The sequence below is a fragment of the Centropristis striata genome, chromosome 2 (assembly GCF_030273125.1).
Source record: "Centropristis striata isolate RG_2023a ecotype Rhode Island chromosome 2, C.striata_1.0, whole genome shotgun sequence".
Lineage (NCBI taxonomy): Eukaryota > Metazoa > Chordata > Actinopteri > Perciformes > Serranidae > Centropristis > Centropristis striata.
Window position 1 is genome coordinate 21,773,302 of NC_081518.1, and position 22,171 is coordinate 21,795,472.

A 22,171-nucleotide genomic window follows, 5' to 3' on the forward strand; every position below is an offset into this window, starting at 1 on the left:
TACGTCATCGACATCCGCCGAAGGACTGTCCCAATGTCGAGGATGCTCTGGAGGACAGAGGCTGTGTCCCAATGTCAAGGAAGGATGCTCAAATGGCTGGATTTGAAGGACACTACGTCATCGACATCCGCCGAAGGACTGTCCCAATGTCGAGGATGCTCCGGAGGACAGAGTCCTTCTTTTGCCCAAATTCCGAGGATGCATGTGTGTATCCTCCGTGCGCTCCGACTACCCATAAAGCATTGCGCACACCGGTCTACCGGGAGATTTAAAAATGGCGAGCGTAGAAACAGCGACGCCGGCGGCGCAATATGCATTTAAATAAGTATTTACAGTTTACACTGAATGTTGTCACATAACTTACAAAACTTGTGTTCAAAGTCAAGCAAAAACATAAACATAAACAAATGCCAGAATATTAAGCTAAAGATAATAAACGTCACCTTGATACATTGCCGGTTAAGTTAATTAATGCCGTCTCAGTCGCTAAAGTTATTGTTAATTAATTTATATGCGTCAGATGATGATGTACTATGTGCAACTGTGCCATTCAGAAAGTTATACATTTCTTTATTGTGATTACAGGGACCGAAAGTCCGCTATTATCTTTTATTGTTATTTATAAATAACTGTTATTGTACTGTACTGTAAAATAAAAAATAAAAAATCACAGAACACATTTCCATGATGAATTATGCGCCGCTGCTTTTATGATACTAAGTAGTGGCCAAATTCAGCCAGGATCAGTTAAATATTCAGGTTTAATCCACTTTATGGCTTTTACTTGATAAATCGTGGAGATTCAACCTTAAAGCATCTTCTATTTCCACTAATATGTGTCAGAGTGCTGATGCCAAAGACACATTCATGTCGTGAACTGATTTTGAAATTGCGGCGCTGAATTTATTTATTTTTTATTAAAGTGATAAGAACAGATAATACACTTGATCTTAGCCAAAGGGCCGAGAGCGTCGCTGAATTTAAGCAGGACGTCCAATTACGCAATGACGCACAGCTGCACACTCCGAAGGCTGTCCCATTTGTGCGTTACACCAGTGAAAGGAAGGACTCTTGCCTCGCCTCCGGAGGACCCGACTCCGAAGAAAGGATCCTACCAAGGAAGGATCCTTGACATTGGGACACAGCTCCTGATTGATAAACACTGGGGCTCCCATGGTGTATTCAGGTGTTCACGAGGTCCATCTGAACGCAGAACTAATCCCGCATTTTAGACTTGCATTTAGGTAAATTTGTGTTCTTTTTTTTTTTTAAAGGTTTGGTAAATAGTCTTATTACATTCTACATCTGTTAACCTAATCTGGTTTAATTCCAAAATCAGTAAAGCCTATTAAATAGCTCTTTATAAATTGAATTAGCGGTAACCTAGCAGGGAAAAATCACTCGAAAAACCTACAACATTTAAACTCAGCAGAATTCACACGTGACGTCAGTAACGAATCGGACCAATGAGATTGCTTTTGGTAACTTTTGCCGCGACGAGCGGAGCCGCTGAGGGGTGTGTGTGTGTATGTTTTCTGGAGAAAACAAACAAAACAGGTAGCTGCGTTAATAAATATATTGATTATTACTTTAACTAACGTGTGAACTAATCCGTTAACCTGCGGACAAGCTCCGATGTGTTTTGAGTGTTTCTTTTGGGACAATGAACTCTTTAGCGGCTTCACACTTTGTTATTGTGCGCAGCGCTAGCCGCTAGCCTGGAGCTAACAGGCTAACACCGGCCGGTCTCAGGTAACAGTGCCCGGCTATGGACTCACTAACCCGCATGTCTTTGTTGTTTTCACCGCTGCATGGTTAGCTAACACCAGCCCGCCGCCTCCTCCCGTCCTCGGCCTGACCTCATGGATCCCGGCGGAAGTGAACTGGACTCCAGCCTGCCTCAGCCCGAGACCCCGTGTCTGATCGTGGAGGACTCGCAGCCGGACAGCGTCGCTCTGGAGGACGACCCGGAGAGCAGCTACCGAGCTCTGCTGGCCCGGCGCCTGTCCAGCCTGCAGCCCACCGCCCGCAGCCCTGTCCTGGTGAGATGCAAACTGATCTAACCCAGAAACTAACATCCAACGCTGGTTTATAGTTCCTGCTGCAGTGTGGACTGATTTAACATGATGCATGTAGAGTTCATAACAGCACAAACACCTGCACTGGTCAGCAGCGGTGAGGGAAGTTTTCAGATTAGTCTATATAAGTAGAAATATCAAAACAAAAGTTTAAAAATACACCAAGTAAAGTAAAATCCCTGCTGCCAATTTGGACTTATAAAGGTATGAAATGTAGAAAAAGTAAACTTTCTGATGCATTATTCTTTCGTGATTCTTTTTTTAAATTAATATTTAAACATGGGATCATGTAAGGGGCTGTGTTTGTAAATTGATAGATTAATAACAAAGTATGTAAATAAGTAGTCTAAGTCTGATGCTTTATTGGAATTGGCAGCATATTAATTCACGTTTAGGCTGAAATAAACTTTTTTGGAAATGGTTAGGTCGTGTACTCTATACATAATTCATAATATTTGATCACATATCCTACATTTTATGAGCTCAAAGTAAATAGAAATTGTTAAACAAAAATATAACAATCCCATTTACTATTTTATTATTATTATTATTACATAATAATAACATTGTATTTATATAGTGCTTTTCTAAACACTCAAAGATGCTTAACAGGCAACAAAAAAAGTTATGTTATATAACTGGGATATTAATTCTCATACATTATTTTTTGTGATCAATTTGAATGGATATTTAAACTTGATTATAAAGGGGGTGAGGTGCAAGTTGATTTTTTGCTTCATGTTAAGATCAAAATAATTAAAAATTATATATACTGTCAGGACGCTTACTCTAAAAACAATTAATCATATTTGATAACATGACCTAAATTTAATAAACTAAGTTAATTTTGTGTAAAATTATTTTATTGGGGAAAAATATGAAACAGCTTTAAATGTAGTGGAGTAAATACAATACCAGTCCCCAAAAAGTTGGGACACATATATTAAGGATTAATTAAAACAGAATGCATGAGTGTATTTATTCACAAGAAGCAAGTTTCCAGTTCGAAGAAATATATATCTTTATATATTTGTACTACTTGCATTCTGTTTTTATTATTTTTATTATTTTTTTCACAGCATCCCACCTTTTTGGGATTTGGGGTTGTACTATATTTACTTCCTCTACATTGCTCTTAGTTTTTTGACACCTCTGCTGGTCCAAAAGCTTTTTGACACTTTTCCACAAATATATTTTGGGATTTCTAACCTTATCCTGCACACAACCTGTCCACAGATGGAGACATCAGTCCAGCCATCACTCCATCCATCCAGCCAGCCGTCCACTATTCAGGGTCTCTTGGTGAGATCGGACGAGAGGCGGAGAGGCAGGGTACAAACAGAAAGTTGTGTGTTGGGACTGTGGGTGGGTGGGTGGGTGGGTGGGTGGGGGGGGGGGGGGGGGACTGGACTGGACTGGAGCTCAGATAGAAGCCTGTTAAATCATGCAAACAGGTGGAAGAACATGCAAATATTATGCACATAGATCTAAGGAAGGGTTGGGAGATGTCCACAGGGAGACATCAACAGAAATTAGTGCATTTGATAGACTGTAAAAACAAGTTTGTTCTTAAAGGTTTGAATACGTTTTGAACAGATTTTCTTCTACTTTGGATTTGTTAATGTGACAACCCTGGTATGCACCTTCAGTTTGACTCACGAAATCAATCTTCAATAAATCAGAATTTTTCCTTTATAAAGACTTAACCCTCTGGAGCTTTGGGCTGTTTTGCCCGTTTTTGAATTATTTTCATTCTGCCACTTAAAACATGTTTACCATGCCTTGTTGGCATCATTTATTTCAGCACAACCTCACCTATAGGACTTGATCATTATTTTTTCACTTTGACTTACTGGATCAACATTTTAAACCCCAGAAAACATAACATCTGATATTGAAAATAATGGGGGGTTTTTTACTATTAAAATGCAATCATGATCAGAGAAGAATTTTAAATATTGGTTACGTACACAATCATGGTAAAAAAAAATATTAGACCACCTTTGTTTTCTTGAAATTTCTTGTTCATTTTAATGCCTGATACAAGTAAAGGTACATTTGTATGGACAAATATAATGATAACAACAAAAATAGCTTCTAAGAGTTTAATTTAAGAGCTGATATCTAGCCACTTTCCATGGTTTTTAATAATGATTTTGGAAAATGTCTAGATATCAGCTCTTAAATTATTATTAGCTATTTTTGTAGTTATCATTATATTTGTCCAAACAAATGTACCTTTAGTTGTACCAGGCAATCAAATGAACAATAAATTGAAGAAAACAAGAGTGGTATAATAATTTTTCCCATGAATGTATAACATATGAAAGTTATAATGAGGATGTAGGAGCCATATATTGCTTTATTGATTGATTATTTTGTGTTTAATTTGTTTATCCTGTTGCCATGGTTTCGGGCCATGTGAGCACCGTAGTTGACAGCTCACAGGTGGGTTAAATCAGGGTGTGCTTCACCTGCACGGGTGAAGGGAGCGGCGAGGGTAGGAAGCCGTAATTTTTGTTGACCGCTTTTATCATTTTGTAATCTGCTTCAATACACAATTAACATCTACAAGTGCGTGTAAAGCCGCTGAGAATCATTAAAACCACTTAAAACTTCTCTGGACTCGGTGTGCTTCCTTGGAGCAGCAGCAGCGCGTCATATCAATATACAGGACCTATTCTCTGCCTCACAAGCGGCTTTAAGGAACAGGAAAGCCGCAATAGAGGAGTTCTATATTTTTATACTAAATATATTTGACCTTATCTCAGTTTTTTTTTTACCTTTTTCTATCATCATCAAAAAAAAACTGGCAAGGAGTTTGAGTCGATGACTGTTCAGTTCTCATCCCAGTGCACCAGATCCTGCAGCCACACCTGAATAATTGAAATATGATGTTTAACATTTAAATCTAGGCCTCTTCCCCCTGCTAGTGAGCAAGCATAGAGTTGATTTTCTTATTTTCTGCCAACATAAAAAAATATTTTCTAGTGTAAAGCAAAACAGACTCCTGTCTGTCTTAAAAGCACAAATACTTCCATTATATCAGTGTGAACTATTTTCATCCAGTATTTACAGGATCATCTCAATACATTAGAATATGATAGAAAAGTCAATTTTCTAGCAGTTCAAGTCAAACAGCCCCAACTAAGTATTGAGTCATATAGATGGACATACTGTTCAGAGGACAACATTTCCATATTAAACATAGTTTTTAAAATTGGTCTTTTGTAATAATTTTTTTAAGACACTGAATTTTAGGTCTTCATTAAATGTAAGCCATAATCATTATAATTAGAAGAAATTAAATAAATTAGCATGAAATGTTTCATTCTGTGTGTAATGGATGTATATAATGTGTTATTTCCACTTTTTTAGTAGAAATACTGACATAAATAAACTTTTCTATGATATTCTAATTTATTGAGATGCACCTGTATGTCTAGTTTGTTTAGTAAACAGGCACACCTTCTGCTCACCACCACCTCTTCACCTTAACTTTTCCTCTTTTTTTTCCACAACCAATACATTTAAAGGGAAGCTGACTAATGACAACACATTTACAATCTTGCAATTTGTTGTTTTTGTGAAATGAGTGAACATATTTTTTCCTTTTGCAGGAGCTGATCTCGTCTCCGTTGGGAAGCAGATACTCTCAGACTGACAGCCAATCAGAAAGCTCCCAGAATAACAACCAGGCAGAACCCGGTCAGTGCTTTTCTAACGACATTGCATATATATTAGAGGTGTGAATCAGTGTATCGGCCCCACGATAAGATTTTATCCCGATACTTGAGTCATGATACGATATTATTGTGATTTTAAGCATTTTGCGATATGGTGAGTATTGATACAATATATTGTGATTTAACTGCATTTTGTGTCCACAAAATTAAATTCAATCAAGAATTGTTTTGTCAAATCAGAGAAAATTCTCAGTCTTTTCATCTCACTTCAATATTTTTATTTCTCCACAATGAGAGTCAAACCCACAGATTGACCAACAAAGTATTCAGTCAAACTGAACTGAATTGATATCAAACATGTATGGACGACAACAACTGCAGCATTTTATCAAACTTTCAAAAACTTTAAGCTTCACTGCTCTCAATTTTTTTTTTAATCAAACATAAAAAAAAGTCTAACTTTGCAGCGTTATTTCGACAACTTCCTGACACGATATCCTGACGGACAATTTCTACATTTTTTGTGGGGTAATTTCCACTTTTTCTTGCAATTTTTACTTTTTTTTCCTGGTAACTATACTTATCTTGCAATTTTGACTCTTTTCAGGTTATTCTTTTTTTTCCTGGTAATTATACTTTTTTCTTGTAATTCTGACTTTTTTCTTGTAATTTTGACTTTTTTTATGGTAATTATACTTTTTCCTTCAGGCAGATTTCCTTTTTTTCTTACAGTAAAACTTAAGATTTACTATAAAAATATTTTAAAACAGAAATCAAAAAAAGTATGGTAAACACCCCCTAACTTTGCAGCGTTATTTCGTCAACTTCCCAACGCGATATCGTGACGGTGCCTATATATTCGTTATATCTTCTAGTTAAATATGATACCAGTGTCTCCAGTATATTCCTAAAGGTGAACCCGCTACAGCGAAAATACTTACGGAATGCTAAATATCGACACTTGGCAGCCATCAATCGATATAATAATGCCACGGAAAATATTGTGTTACTATGCTGTATAAATTTTCCCCCCACACACATATATGTATATCACTTATCCTGTATAGAAAGCCCCCAAAACAATGCTGTTTTCTTTATCAAGACGTTGTCATGGCGGCCAACCCCAGCTCTGCCTTCCAGGAGGAAAGTCAGGTCCTGAGCATTTGTCCTCCTCCGAACAAGAACAAGTACGTATGGAGCCGACGTGTTCACTGATCGATTGCGCTCAGGGTTAGACGGTGATTCAGTGTTTTCACTCTGCTTCCTGTTCTTTCAGGTGTGAAACGGAGGATGTGGATTCTGGAGCTGATTCCACCACACACTGCATCCAGTCTGAAGGTAGGAGCTGCTCTCACATATTCACTCTCTGAACCCGCAGCAGCTTTTTCTTTTTTCCTGTGACATTTTACTCTCTGTGGCCTCCTTTTTCACTGCAGTATATAAAATATATATAAAATCTATAAGTCCTGCAGATCTATGTAATCAGCACAATCATAGAAAGGTAGATAAATACAGTTATGGAAAAAATAATTAGATCACCCTTGTTTTCTCTCATGTCTTTAAGAGCTGATATCAAGACATTTTCCATGGGTTTTCTTAGTAATGATTTTGGTTATTATCAAGAAAACCATGGAAAATTATTAGATATCAGCTCTTAAATTAAACTCTTATGAGCTATTTTTGTTGTTGTCATTATATTTGTCCAAACAAATGTACATTTAGTTGTACCAGGCATTAAATGAACAATATATTGAGAAAACAAGGGTGGTCTAATTTTTTTTTATGACTGTAGATGGACATAATTTTCAGTGGCCAACTCTTCCATGTTAAACATACTTTTTAAAATTAGTCTTTTTTTGAGACACTGAATTTCAGGTCTTCATTAAATGTAAGCCACAATCATTATAATTAGAAGAAATTAAATAAATTAAGTCATGAAATGTCTCATTCTGTGATTCTGTAATGGATCTATATAATGTGTGATTTCCACTTTATGCATGTATATTTTACTTGGCGTCTCAACTTCTTTTGGAATCAGTGTATAAAATAAGACATGTAGAATAATATAGTTTTGATCAAATCTCAATACTTTAAGCTGAGATTTGGATATTTTTTCTGACCAAAATGTTTGTCGCACATGATTCATTCAAAGATCCTTGGAAAAATCTGATAATTTATATTTTTTTCACCATTTATATGATAAATGGTGTAATTCTGGCAGTTTTTTTTTATGTTTTGTTAAAAGAAAACATGACGTTAAAACCCTCGGTGGGCAGTGGAGGGTTAAGAGGGTTTAAGAAAGAATAACCGCCACTTCCAGTGTCGTACTTTTGAATGAAGAATTAAATATTGCTGCATATGTTAATGACATCTGTATGTGTGTGTTTCAGAGGGAACCTCTCAGTTTGGCTTTCTGGAGCTTTCTCAGAGTCAGGATCTGCGTGCTGAAGTGGGGAACAGTCGAGTGGAAGAAGACAGCAGCGTACCGCAGCCCGACAGCGACAGACGCACCAAATTAGGTAGCAAGACTTTTATTTATAGATGCTGCCTTGTTTATTTTTCCTCTAATCTCCTTCTGAGGTGACACTCAGAACGTGACCTGCACAGCTTGAGATATTTCCATATTTTTAAGTCTGCAGTCAGGAACAGTACCTGCCTGATTTAAGTGAGAAATAAAAAGAAAATCATGAATAAATGAGCAGAGAAACATAAGAAATGTAGATGCCCGACAGGTGACTGAAGGGTTTGATGACTGAGGAAATTATAGCTTCAAAGTCAGCAGAATAGATGAACACTTTTTTTCCTCTGGTAATTATTTAACCCTCTAAACCCCAAACCCGCCAGAGGGATTTAAAAAAAGCATCTTTTCTTTAAAAATATTGCCAAAATGAAGAAACTGTATAAACAGGCATTATCTTCAGAGTTAACACTTCCCGACAGTCCTTGAATGGATCATTAGTTACAGATGTTTCAGTTAGAAATATCAACATTTTCAACTTCGTTTTGGTCACTTTTTCTATCAGAATCTCTTTATTCTACATGTGTCATTTAAAATGAAGCATTTGCACGAACCAGATCCTGTTAAAAACATTAAATTCTGTTCCTCAGAGACACTGTGAAGACATGATTGATTCTGCTGAGACCAACGGTCATGTGACAAATATTTAATGAAAATCTGTTTACACAGAGCAGAGAGGAGAGGACAGGAGAGGCTGGAAACATGACAATACTTCAAGATGTGGAGAAAACCTTTTATTTTCCCAAAAAAATCGATTTTATTCAAATTTTTAAAGAAATGTATCTTTTTTCTGATTTCTGTCATTCTAACTGTGTTATTCTGCACAATGACATGTTTGAGTTGTTCCCACTTCTAGTCATGATTTTGCTGATTCCATAGAGCTGCAGGACTTAAAGATTTATGTAGATATTATATATTGTAAAGAAAAATGAGGCCACAGCGAGTAAAATGTGCCCTGAAATGGCTCTGTGCTTCAGAGGGTTAATCAGCTGCACAGATGAAGCATAAAGAGTTAAAATCTCCTCTGTAGAGGCAACATATTTCTACCACTCATGTCTCACTTTGCTGTGTGATGCTGCTGGTGAAATGCATACATGCAGATTGTGTGTGGCTCCGAGCAGAAATAAATCCCTAATCCCGCTGGACGCAGCATGACGTCTGGGTGTAATAGTTCATTATTTAGTGCCTGATCAAAGCAGTCACACTGACATGAAATGGTTTAAAGAGTCAATCACGTTAATGCCTCCTTTTCATCACCAGCGGAGCAGAACATCAGCTCCAGGACTTCAGAGAGTCAGGACAACAAAGCTGTGAGGTTCGTCTCCATGTTCTGTTCAAATCTTACACTCATTAACGATGCACAGTCTGTTAGTGTGAGCAGCGTTTTATGTCTTCTTTCCTTCCTCTCTCAGATCTGAGGTGAGCTCCAGCAGCTCGCTGGAGTCTCCTGGTCAGTCGGGGAGGAAGCTCAGCATCCAGGCTCTGCTGCACTCACAGGGCCTGCAGGCCTCCGGAGACCAGGACCAGCAGGACTGTGAGATCCTGTCCTCTCAGGAGGACATGTTCGATGCCGACAAGACTGGTAAAGTCATGCAAACCTTCATACTAGGATTGTCACGATACTAAAATTTTCAATTCGATACCGATACTAAGGAAAAATATTCGATACTCAATACCATTTTCGATACCACCAGGACCCCTGACAGCTCTGGTTACCAGAATATTTCCGTAAAAAATACAGTACATATGTCAACATTTTTACAGAACAACTTGTAAATTTTACATCCTAAAACTGTAGTCATTTTTCGAAAAAATGAATTTTTAAGTTGTAGATTATACCGTCCTTTACTGCTAATTTAACAGGATGATGCTGCTTTTGTACTAATTATTTATGCAAAATTTACATGCAGATTTTGCTTATTGTACACTGAATACCAGTAAAATTGACAAGTTGTTCTGTAAAGTTGTTTACATTTGTACTGTATTTTTTGGTAACCACAACTGCCATTTTTTTTCTGTAAAAGCAACGGAATTTTTTTACAGTGTAGGTATCGATACTTTTGAAAATGAGTATCGTATCCGGATACAACGTTTTAGTATTGATACTTTTGAAAATTAGTATCGTATCCAGATACAACGTTTTAGTATTGAACTTTTTTGAGTATGGATACATTTGACAACCCTACTTCATACACAGTTACAGTTGCAGGTAATAGGAGAGCGTCAGTGCCCAAGTTATTGATTATTTAAGCAATAAAACATGCAAGGCTTTGGTTTATAATGATTTTATAATAATAATAATAATGATAATAAATAACGACCTGTGTCAGAGGACCTCAGGTTTGGGGATGGTGCGTAGGGGTGGAGGAGGTTAGTGAGATATGGAGCTCAGTGTGACTAGAGTTGTTCCGATTCCAATACCAGTATCGGAAATTGCTCCAATACTGCCAAAATTGCTGGCATCGGTATCGGCGAGTACTGGAGTCCAGGCACCGATCCGATACTACGTAATTTATTAAGTTAGTAATCTATTTACTGGTTCGCTCCATTAATCTCTGGCACAGTTCTTCTTCGCTGCTCTTAAAACAGTGTCGCTGTGCTGCAACCTGCAGCCTGCAAACACATGTAGCTTTCAAAATAAGAGCACATGGATGTGTTAGCAGAGTCCACCACAGAATTTACAAGAAGACTGTCAAAATAAAATGCCTTAAATAAAACATAGAAAAACCCTTATTCTCCTTTACAATAATTCTCTAAAATATGCAATGATTAAGATGGAATAGTTCATTAGAATGTACGAGAGGCGCCAAATTTAGGCTTTTAGGTCAAAAATGTTCTAAGTTGCTGTTGCACTACTGTTTTATATACTGTTTTATTTTAAAATTATTGTAAAAATAAATGGCTTAAATCTGCTGTATTTATTCATGTTTGACAAAGGGTTTAACCTGAGCCAGGCCTTACCACAATGATAATCATATCACAGTCATGCAGTATCATGCAGTAGTATGATATTTTTTTATTACATACTGGTATCGGATCGGTACTTGGTATCAGCCGATACCCACAGCACAAGTATTGGAATCGGTATCGGGAGGGGAAAAAATGGTATCGGAACATCTCTAAGTGTGATGACCCCCTCCCCCTCTCTGTGTTATTGCATGTTGTGTTTCCCTTCCTGTGTAGTTGGGGCCACAGTTCATGCCACTCCTCCAGTCTGCTGAGGCTGGAGGAGTGGCAGGAAAAGGAAAACCTGAATCCAGTCCCAATTACTGCTGAGGCTGTATAGAGGAGCTGAGGCCTCACTTCTCTCTCCTTCTCCTCCACAGCCACCACCTTTGTTTGGGTTAATGGGTTTAGTTTGTTAGTTACTTTCAGCTTATACACCTGCATTTCACCACATCGCATGCATGCACACACCTCACCACCGATATACTGATTCACATAATTAAGTTTCTTTGTGTTGTTTTTGTTTAATCAAATAAACATTATTTACTTCTAAATTGGATACATGACTTGTTTTGTCATGATCTATGAGTCGCTTCATGACAGTCAGGAGAGTTTGTAATCAGTGGGTGGATAAGGGTGGGGGTGATGTGCTGCTGGGCCTGAACCGGGAGAGAAGTGTGCCTGTGGAGTTTTGAATGTATTGATGCCTGCTCAGGGATGTGGTTGGTACCCCAGACAGGACTGTGGTGCAGTAGTCCAGGCGGGAGGTGATGAAGGCGTATTTAGAGTTTCTGCCACAGAGTCGGGCAGTGGGGGTCGGAGTCTGGAGATGTTTTTCAGGTGGAAAAAAGTGTTTGTTTTTTTGTAACAGATTTTATATGGGATTGGAATGAAAGGGTGGAGTCCAGAATAACTCCCAGGTTCAGATCTCAGAGGATGGGGATGTGGAGCAGCCATCCACAGTGAGGAGGAGATCCCCAACCTTCCTGAGCACAACCAGGAGCTCTGTTTTCTTGCTGTTTGTAACAGTTGTGGGTAGGGGTGTGCCATATCGTATCATTCACAACTATACCGGTATATTTTTTTTATGGGTAAAAAAAATGCATATCATGATATTTGCAACATTCCTACTTGTTGCCGTTGTGGCGTAAGGGTTTCCATTAATTACCTAGACCCCACCAGAGTCTCATGTGCTGCTCTAACGTCACATTTCAAACTACTGAAAGTATATCCACACTATTCATAATATAAAGTTATTTTGCGTTGTGTTGCCGTTTGCCTCAGCAGAGTGTCAACATTTTTTTTAATTTGGCAACTGTTGGGACATTTTAGATTTATGATTGGTTTTTGTTTTTTATTTATACATACTAAAATATCATATTCTCTATATAATTTTCAGTATTTTGTAATATCGTCAAGAATATCGTTATCACAAAAATACCCTGAAATATCGTGATAATCTTTTAGGGCCATATCGTCCACCCCTAGTTGTGGGTAGTATTCAAGCTACTTTGTTAACTAAGAGATCGCTGATACAGTTTGTCCACTTTGAGTAGAAATAGGATGAGTGGTTGGATATTAATTGTGTATTTTGTGGAAGCTGTGAACTCAGTCTGCTGACTAACTATTGTCATCTGTGAGAGACTGATTCAGTTCGTTTGTTCACTGAGGAACGGCGTCATGCCTGAAATGTCTGCGCCACAATAAACAGATTTTAATTTATTCGAGTGCTGTCCTGGAGTATTTTTGAGACAGATTTTGGTTTGAGAAGTCAGCACCCAACACTTATTTCTGTTTCTGTTTTTGAGGGTTTTTTTTGCAAATTTATACAGGGACATGTTGTACAAGACTGATTTCAGAATGGTATTTTGACAGATATTTTTGTGCCTCCTGCAAATTTCAATATTTTTTTCTGATTAACAGCCCTTATAGCAGGTTAACATAAATCCCTGAAGCTCCCTTTGTTTCCTTCTGTGGCCTCTTAGTGTTTTTTAATGCATTCATTGAAAGACAGTGTGTCCGACTGTTCTCGTCCTGGTGGATGATGGATGATTCAGGCTTCAGGTGGCTGTTGTCCTCTTTATCTCTGTGTCCCACATGCAACTGCAATAAGTGACTAATTGACGCAGTAATAGTGAAATTGTAATGCAGCCAGAGCCGTGTGTTTATAGAGTGTTTTACAATGGCTTCGAAGGCCACAAAGTCATAATCCAGGACAGAAACAAGATGTTTCAGAACTTAAGTCATAGGAACTCGTTAATTGAAGTTGAACTAGGGATGGGAATAATTAATCATTGATAGGTTGATGGTCATTAAAAATTTGATCAATCACATGGAATCTTTAATCGATCAGTGTATTTTTTAATTAAGATTCTATCTCTGATTGTGTATCAGTATCACTGAACTGACACACGGCCAAGCATTCAGTTCTGCGGCCGTACGTTAATAAGACAATGAGCTGAGAATTAAGTTGGATGACCGAAAGTTGCAATAACAATTTTAAAACACACAGAAATGCAAGAGTATTAATTTGAGCATAACTAGCTTGCTGTATCAAACCTTGCTAGCATGAATTACAGAGTTTAATTTGATCAAAAACTTCCAAAGCATTATTTATATAGAATTACTGAGTTTAATTTAATGCAAAACTAATTTAAAAACAAAACACATTTAAATATGAAGATTACTGTGAAAACTAACCCTAGTTTTATGAGCGAAGTCTCTTTTGGTCCTTTCAAAATAAAAGCGTCCCTTATCACCAGGCTTTTGCATTGTACTGTGTATATATATATATATATATATATCTTTTATTTTGCCCATGTATGCATGCAGCGATTAATTGATCGTTAACGTTATAGATAATCGAGTTGGCAGGTTTCTTCCAAACGCCTATCCCTAAGTTGAACATTAAACAGTTTTTTCTCAGTTCCACATGTGATATAAATACCTTTTTGATGCTCTCAGGTGCTGCAGTGGACAGCACCGTGTCTGAGCCGGATCAGCAGGGTCGCCCCACCCCGACGCCGGCCAGCAGCCTGAGACTGCTGCACCTGTCAGGACAGGGAACACTGGTGCAGGAGAGTCTGTCCCAGTAAGTCACTACAGTCCTCTCACATTTAGGCCTGTCACTATAACACATTTCCTAGGACGATATATTTCCCCAGAAACTATCACGATAAATGATAGTATCGTTATATCGATGTTGTTTTAGTTTTACGACATTAGAGCATTATAAGTACATCCTTGTCCACTGCAATGAATTTTTAAATCTTGAGAATATTTGTAGAAATATGGAAAATAAATATTAAAATATCCTCGATGAATAAAACATAAATAAATAAACTACAGACAAAACAAATAAAATACACTTTCAGGCTCTGTTAACAAAACATTGCAATGAGATAATCATTATGTATTTTATTATGAAAATAACAGCTGGAATGGCTGCTTGGGAAATATATTAATTTCTTCTTGGCATTTCTTACTGCCTGTCAAACATTTGCAGCATTACTTTAAACACAACACAAAAAAGCACAAAAAGTCAATATATTGAGTCCAAAAAAAAACTATCATGTCCATTTTTATATATTGAACGATAAGTCGATAAAGTATTTATCGTGACAGGCCTACTCGCATTACATTACCCCTTCCATTTACACACAGAATGGAAAGAAATGAGCTGATTTTCCTGTTTTTAGGAGCTCTGTTGAATTTGTGGCCCCAACCCCGGACAACTTCTCCACCCCTCTGATCATTCCCAGCTCGCCAACCGGACCAGAGAACGAACACGGTACATGATAAAACTAGTTAAACGACTGAGTTTGAGTTGAGAGTCAGCTGGCGACCTGAGGTAACATTGTTCTATTCTTCAGGGGCTGATGAGCCGATGGACACTTCACTTCCCCCCGAAGAGCGAGCCGTAGAGAAAGATGAGCCGATGGAGACAGAGGCAGCCTCCAAGCCACACCCCTCCGCCTCCACCCCCGTCTCCCAGAATTCACCTGGTTTTGTGTTGGAGCGAACTCTCTCTATACCGTCCCAGCCCGAGTTCTCTCATGTACGTACTTCATCATTTTAATCATTAAGTCTATCAATGAACTTATTTGTCTTAGGGCTGCAGAACCCTGTACAAACACTGAAATTAATCAGTTAATTCTTGTGTGAAGTTTTAGAAAATTGACCCTCAGTTTCCCCAAACAAATTTTAACACTTTTAAAGTTTTTGTTTTGTCTGTCCAACACCTTTAATATGTAGTTAACAATGATATAACAATAATTGTTAAATTTTAATAATGCTAAAAAAGAGAGAAAATCACTGAATTTTTGGCTGTTTTGCTTGCTGAAGACTGTTTTTTTTCTTTTTTTTTTTTTCTGATCTGATCTACTTAATTGTTTCAGCACTTAATTTGTTTATTTAATTCAAATAATAACACGATTTATTTATAAAACTTTTCACTTTTCAGAATAAAGGCACAGAGTGGTTGAACCAGGATTAAAACTTTCTGCAATTAAAGTCATTAAATGGAATAAAGATTATGATGAGGATGCAACAGTGTGTTTGAACAGATAATTTACTGGCAACAAGTTTGTTAATAATTAATATTTAATCAAAGAAAAGATGCTGAACATTTGCTGCTTACATTTAATAAAAATATGGGACTTTGTCAATATCTTTAGACTGTTGGAGACATATACAGTTTATTGTAGATAGAAACTATAAAAATAGGCATTCTTGTTGTAAAAGTGACCAAAACGAAGCTTAAAATACAATAATAATAATGATAATAATAATATATTTTGGTCAAAATCACTCAAACCACTGACCATGTCTCATTCAAACCACTTGGAATAACTATATCCTTTTAAATACATTACATTCTTTTTTAAAGATTATTTTTTTTGGCATTTTACATGCTTTATTGAAAGCGAGAGACAGATAGAAAGGGGGTGACAGAGGGGAGGACATGCGGTAAAGGGAGCTCAGGCCGGATTCGAACCCGGCTCCACCGCAGTGAGGACTGTAGCCTCTATACATGGGTCGCCTGTGTAACCCACTATGCTACGGACCACCCAATACATCACATTCTAAAAACATTTTATATTATGCATTATAACTGTTATTCTGCACAAAACACATGTTTGAGTTGTTCCTATGTCAAGCCATGATTGCATTTTCCTCTAGCCAAAAGTCATATCCCAATATATTTAGGCTGAATATCGATATACGATATATATCCCAATATTTTTTTAGTGAGAAAAAATGTTCAGTCAAAGTCAAATCTGACATGTCACCAGTAGTTTTATTTTATATAGTAGTGTGCATTTAAATAAAAAAATGTCTTAAATAAAAATAGCCAATGAAAGGCCAATCTTTTTTTCGAAAAAAATAATAATGAACATTACAAAATAACTAAATATGACAAAATATCTAAATATGACAAACCCTAGTAAGGGCAGCATTTTTGTATAAAAGAGAAAAAAAAGAACTATATCGATATCTGCGATATGGTCTAATTCCATATCACATTTTAAAATATATCGATATATCTTTTATATATATATAGCCTCAGCTCCTGATATTCTGTGTTTGTTTCTCTGTTTTTTCAGGACGTGTTTGTCCCGACGCAGAGCCAGGAGACTCCGCAGCAGTCGGACAAGAAGACGGCACCGCTGCCTCCAGAGACTCAGTCTCAACATCTGGATCCAGCTGCTTTCAGTTTGCCCCTGCAGCTCTCCGTCAACACGCAGGACAACAGCTCGGCCCTGAAGGTGTCTGAACACCTGGAGGAGGACAGTCAGGCCACACAGATCGAGGAGCCGGAGGAGCCGCCCGACTCCGTCAGCTCACAGCAGAGGAGCGAGAGCAACGGTGTCCCTGCAGAGCCGCAGACCGCCACCAGTTCCAAAGCTTCCACCTCGGCTGAATCACAGAAGCCTTGCGACGGCGAATGTGCCAAGAACGAGCCGTGCAACCTGTCGCAGACGTCCGACGTGCACAAAAAGACGGCAGCTGCATTGAATGTACAGAACGTGAATGTAAAAGACGGTCAGAGTGCGAGCTCTGCAGACGTCGTGTCCTGCTCGCAACCAAAGTCTGACCTGACTGTGAACAGCTGCGTGCAGGAGACGCCACCGGACACAAGTTTGCCCTCGCAGTCCGTCATCTCTCAGACAGCTTCTGCAGATGTGGTGAAGAGTTCTGCAGACTCCAAGAAGGACGGAGCGAAGAGTCCACCCGGTAAACCTTTATCGCAGAGGAGTGGGGCGGTCGGAAACAGTCAGGCAGTCATAGAGGTGATGGAGGGTGGAGCAGAAGAGGAGGAGGTGATGGAGGAGGAGAACACAGTGGGTGCCGAGGCCTCAGGAGCCGCTCTGGTCCTCTCTCAGAGCCAGGTGTTGTCTCCGGAGCCCATGGAGGAGGAGGACAGCGTCATTATCGTCACGGACAGCGAGAGAGACTCCCAGCTCCTTCAGAAAGACGGGACGCCGCAGCAGTCAAAGAACAGCAGCTCCCAGCCGCTCAGAGGCAAAGTGTCCGTCTCCACCAACGGCCACGAGGCTCAGGCCAAGAAGGCAAACACGCCTCCTGATAGGCTCTCCCAGACTGAGAGGGCGGGGCCTGAACCAGAGGGGCTCAAAGACAAGAGTCTGAGTGACAGCTCGGGAGGTAAGCAATGTGATATCTACATCTGGGTTAAAAACCTAACCTGTGTGTCAGGACGACTACTACTAGGCCTGTCACCATAATTACTATATAATTACTATATTGACTTATCGTTCGACATACAAAAATGGACACAATAGTTTTTTTCTGGACTCAATATATTGTCGCTTACATTCGTGACTTTTTGTGCTTTTTTGTGTTGTGTTTAAAGTAAAGCTACAAATGTTTCCCAAGCAGCCATTCCAGCTGTTTGTATGTTATTTATAATATAAAATAATATAATACAGAATGATTATCTCAGTGCAATGTTTTGTTAACAGAGCCTGAAAGGCCATTCTATTTGTTTTGATTGTAGTTTATTTATTTATGTTTTATTTATCTAGGATATCGTAATATTTCTTTTCCACATTTTAATTCCAAAGTTTAATATTCTCGAGATTTAAAAATTCATTGTTGTGGAAAAGGATGTACTTATTATGCTATAAAACTAAAACAACATCGATACACAGATACTATCATTTATCGTGATAGTTTCTGGGAAAATATATTGTCCTAAAAGATGTGTTATCGTGACAGGCCTAACTACCATGTGTTAATCTTATGGGGTCCTGAGATAATTTGCCATTTAGGAAACAAGAAAAAGAACTATTTACTTTTCTGTCTTTTCTCAAATATTTAATTTTTTCTTATGAAACACTGCAGTTGCATCTTTTCAGGCCTCTAAAAAAAGGAAATTTATTATAAATTGCTTAAAACTTAACGAGATATTGCTTCATATTAAGGAGCAAACATTAAGGAGCAAATGTGTGGTTTAGAGCATTAAATTCTGTGCCTGGAAGCACAAATATGCCACTGAAAGTGTCACTTCAACTACACTCATTTTGGTCTTAAATGAAGCGTTATTGCAATTGATAACAAGATTTTGGCAGAGTAAACCACTTTATTTGGAGGTAAAACATCAAATCTAGCACATAAAAATGATCAGTCATTGCACAGAAAAACTGCACACAACAAAAATACAGTTTGTCAAACCTGTCTGGTCATCTGACTTCTCCTGTTTTATGTTTGATAAGTCACTGTAGCACCTTATTCCACGTTAAATCACACTGTGAAAAGCATATTTTCATTCAGTTGTAGCATAAAGTAGAGAAAATAAACTTGGTAATTGATATCGCCTTCATGCACCATCAAAGCTAGAAATGTGAACTGAAACATGTCTTTGTGCAGAATAACACAGTTATAATGATATAAATCAGAAAAAAATTAAAAATGCAGCTTGCCTTATTATGTTATTTATTTTGCAGAAATTTGTATAAAATGGAATCTATATATAAAACATTTTTCCCACAAGTTTTTGCAATACTGGAAAAAATGTTTCGCATGCTATGTACATATTGAATAATTTACTTTTTTTTAAAAAAACAGTTTGTCTTGTCCCTTCCCCTCTGGTCTGTTTCAAGAGCCTGCAGTTCAGTCCAAGTCACATGACTTGTTTTATGAATCAAATTTTAAGTTTTTCTTTTCTGGATTTTCTTTGGTTTTGTGCAAGTGTTAATTTTTTGGTAAAATTTTAATTGGGACATGTAGAATATGACTTTGTTATGTGTTCCTGGCAAAAGGTAGAGAAATAAACTTTAAGAAAATTGATATTGCCTTCATGCACAGGAGTACCGCAGTGTTGATCATGTTTAAATGTTTATTTTTGCAGCTGTTTTTCTCACAAACTTGTTGAGTTGGCATCTTCCTCTAATGCTTAATATTCCAGGGATGCAGCCAGTACTTAAAACCCTGTAAATGTTCTGTAAGGCTTTGTCTGCAAAAGTACATTAGAGGTGAGAGTTGAGACAGATCATCTGTGTCTGTCATGAACCATGTTGTATTGTCTGTATTATCTGTATTATCTATTAATTCTGCCTTTCTATCACAGAAATCTCCTTCCACTTCACACTTCCTAAAGAAGGAGAGCTGATTGGTCCTGTCGTCGGAGCCACGCCCCCTCTGATCAGCCAGCTGAAGCAGACGCTGAGACACAGCACGCCCATCGGTGAGTTCCAACCTCTACTAATGCTGCTTTCATGTGGAGTCGGAATAATTAGGAAAATGGTTTACTGGCTTAAAAAATTCTTATGATGACGTCTCAAGTCAGATCAACAACTCATGAGTTGCAGAACAAACAAATGTTGGGTTAACGGTAAAAAACTTTGTTAATATATGTAAGGTGTAATCTGTAATAGTGTGAGCTCATAACAGCTGATGCTGTCCAGGTAGAGGGATTAGATTAGTTAGAAAAGTTATTAATTGGCCTTAATGCTAATGACAGGTCACGAAAAGCAGAATTTTCAGGGTTTTAGGGAATTGATGTTTTGTTTTTACGCTCTAAGCTATGAAACGCAGCATGCACTTCCCAACTTGCGAAATTGGACCAACTGACCATGTGAATGTGTAAGCTGTCCTCTCCTACTTTTGCAGAGCATGTCTGTTTTGAAACACGTTGTCATTGGCCTTATTAGGACAGAGCCGACTCTGCCTCCCGTTAAGTGAAGTTCAATCTGTATAAAGAGCTGTTTCAAAACATACAAATTTCCCGGAGTATTTGTGTGAACTGAATATTTTACAAACAGAGGAAAATAACCGATAAAGTCTCTACAAGATGGGTGCTATTATGTGTAACTTTAACAGAACTGTATTTATCAAGAGTAGCAAGCAGAACGGTACGAGTACACAGAAACACCAGAAGTGACACAATTTGCTCACCATCAGCAGCAGGGTCACTTAACCAGGTGTGTGTCCTAAGAGATTTGTCTCAGTTTGGTTTGACACATTTAATAGAATCCTATTTGATTTGTGAGAGGTACAAGTGACGACGAGGGGTTTATTATATCATTTAGTGTATTATTACTTGTTTGTATTACAGGGACAAAAGCATTCTAACTACTCGTATCCAAAATATTCGCATCATACAAATGTTAACTGTAACTAGGGATGGGAATAAGTATCGATGATCGATCAATGGTCGTTAAGTATTTGGTCGATCACCTGGAATTTTTAATCGATCCGTGTATTTTTTTATTTTAATATTATCTCTATGTATCATTACTCACTGAACTGAAACACGCTGAGCGTTCAGTTCTGCAGCCGTAAGTCAATAAGACAATGAGCTGAGAATTAAGTTGGATAAAGCTACAGTTTGCAAACTGAAAGTTGCAATAACAATTATAAAACACACAGAATTATAAGAGGATTAATTGGAGAAAAACCATCTTACTGTATCAAACCTTGCTAGCATGAATTACTGAGTTTAATTTGATGCAAAACTAATTTGAACACAAAACACATTTAAATATGGAGATTACTGTGAAAACTAACCTCATGCCTCTTCGCGGTCTAAAACATAAAACATTGAACAACTTGACGTTATCCTTAAGTATCACCTCATGTTATTTAGTTTTACGATTGACAAGAAGTCTCTTTTCATCCTTTCAAAATAAAAGCGTCCATTATCAAAACATGCTTTTGCATTGTACTGTATATCTTTTGTTTTGCCCATGTATGCATGCAGCGATTAATCGATTGATTGTTAACGTTATAGATAATCGAGTTGGCAGGTTTCTTCCAAACGCCTATCCCTAACTGTAACACATGGCACACAAACTCGCATTATCCAAACACAGTCAGCCGTATTCTGGTTTTGACCTCATCTTGTCTTTCTCTTCCTCCAGAGATCTCTTCCTTTTCCGACAAGTCTGGCGTGGTAGGAGATGTGTCTGCAGACGGGGCGATGGCAGCCAGCGACATCGTCTCGGGGGAGAGCGGGGACGACTCGACGGAGAGAGGTGACGGGAAGCTGAGCCTGAGGATGAAGCTGGTGACTCCGGTGGAGGAGGGCAGCTCGGAGCGCTTCAGCCTGCAGAGTACGAGCAAACACACACACACACACATGCTGATCCACGCACTCATCGCCCTCTCAGTAATAAACGTCTAATTTCTGTCCCCTCAGAGCCCGCACTGTCGGATGAGGATGGATCTGTTGTCAAGGTTACCACTGTTGCCAAGGCTGTAACCAGGTAACCCGGCGCTCGCTCTTTATGCACAAACTGAAACCTTTCATCAGAGAGAATCAGCCGTCTATTCAGCACACACACACACACACGGCACCAATTTGTCCTTTAAGCTAGTTCAACAGATTTATGGGTGATAATTTAAGGTTCAACTGATTAAAAGTGTTCTGGTGGTGTTTTCATTCATAAATCTGTGAGTGATGTAGGGCGCCACAGGAATGA

General features: G+C 38.2%; 1 protein-coding gene and 1 non-coding gene across 2 annotated transcripts in view; one reads left to right on the plus strand and one right to left on the minus strand.

Annotated features, from left to right (window-relative positions):
* Window positions 1-22,171, plus strand: part of tp53bp1 (tumor protein p53 binding protein, 1) — a 153,082-nt gene that overhangs the window by 96,523 nt on the left and 34,388 nt on the right. Inside the window, exons 5-19 of the mRNA XM_059345911.1 lie at window positions 1,820-2,042; window positions 3,315-3,410; window positions 5,699-5,786; window positions 6,867-6,951; window positions 7,041-7,102; window positions 8,155-8,283; window positions 9,543-9,597; window positions 9,695-9,864; window positions 14,193-14,319; window positions 14,927-15,018; window positions 15,101-15,285; window positions 16,835-17,894; window positions 19,819-19,935; window positions 21,611-21,802; window positions 21,889-21,955. Coding sequence (XP_059201894.1) covers window positions 1,863-2,042; window positions 3,315-3,410; window positions 5,699-5,786; window positions 6,867-6,951; window positions 7,041-7,102; window positions 8,155-8,283; window positions 9,543-9,597; window positions 9,695-9,864; window positions 14,193-14,319; window positions 14,927-15,018; window positions 15,101-15,285; window positions 16,835-17,894; window positions 19,819-19,935; window positions 21,611-21,802; window positions 21,889-21,955 — 2,705 coding nt within the window. The 5' untranslated portion in view covers window positions 1,820-1,862. The remainder of the gene's footprint in view (window positions 1-1,819; window positions 2,043-3,314; window positions 3,411-5,698; window positions 5,787-6,866; window positions 6,952-7,040; window positions 7,103-8,154; window positions 8,284-9,542; window positions 9,598-9,694; window positions 9,865-14,192; window positions 14,320-14,926; window positions 15,019-15,100; window positions 15,286-16,834; window positions 17,895-19,818; window positions 19,936-21,610; window positions 21,803-21,888; window positions 21,956-22,171) is intronic.
* Window positions 787-971, minus strand: LOC131960988 (U2 spliceosomal RNA). The gene has a single exon (XR_009389811.1). It is a non-coding gene; the product is annotated as a U2 spliceosomal RNA (small nuclear RNA).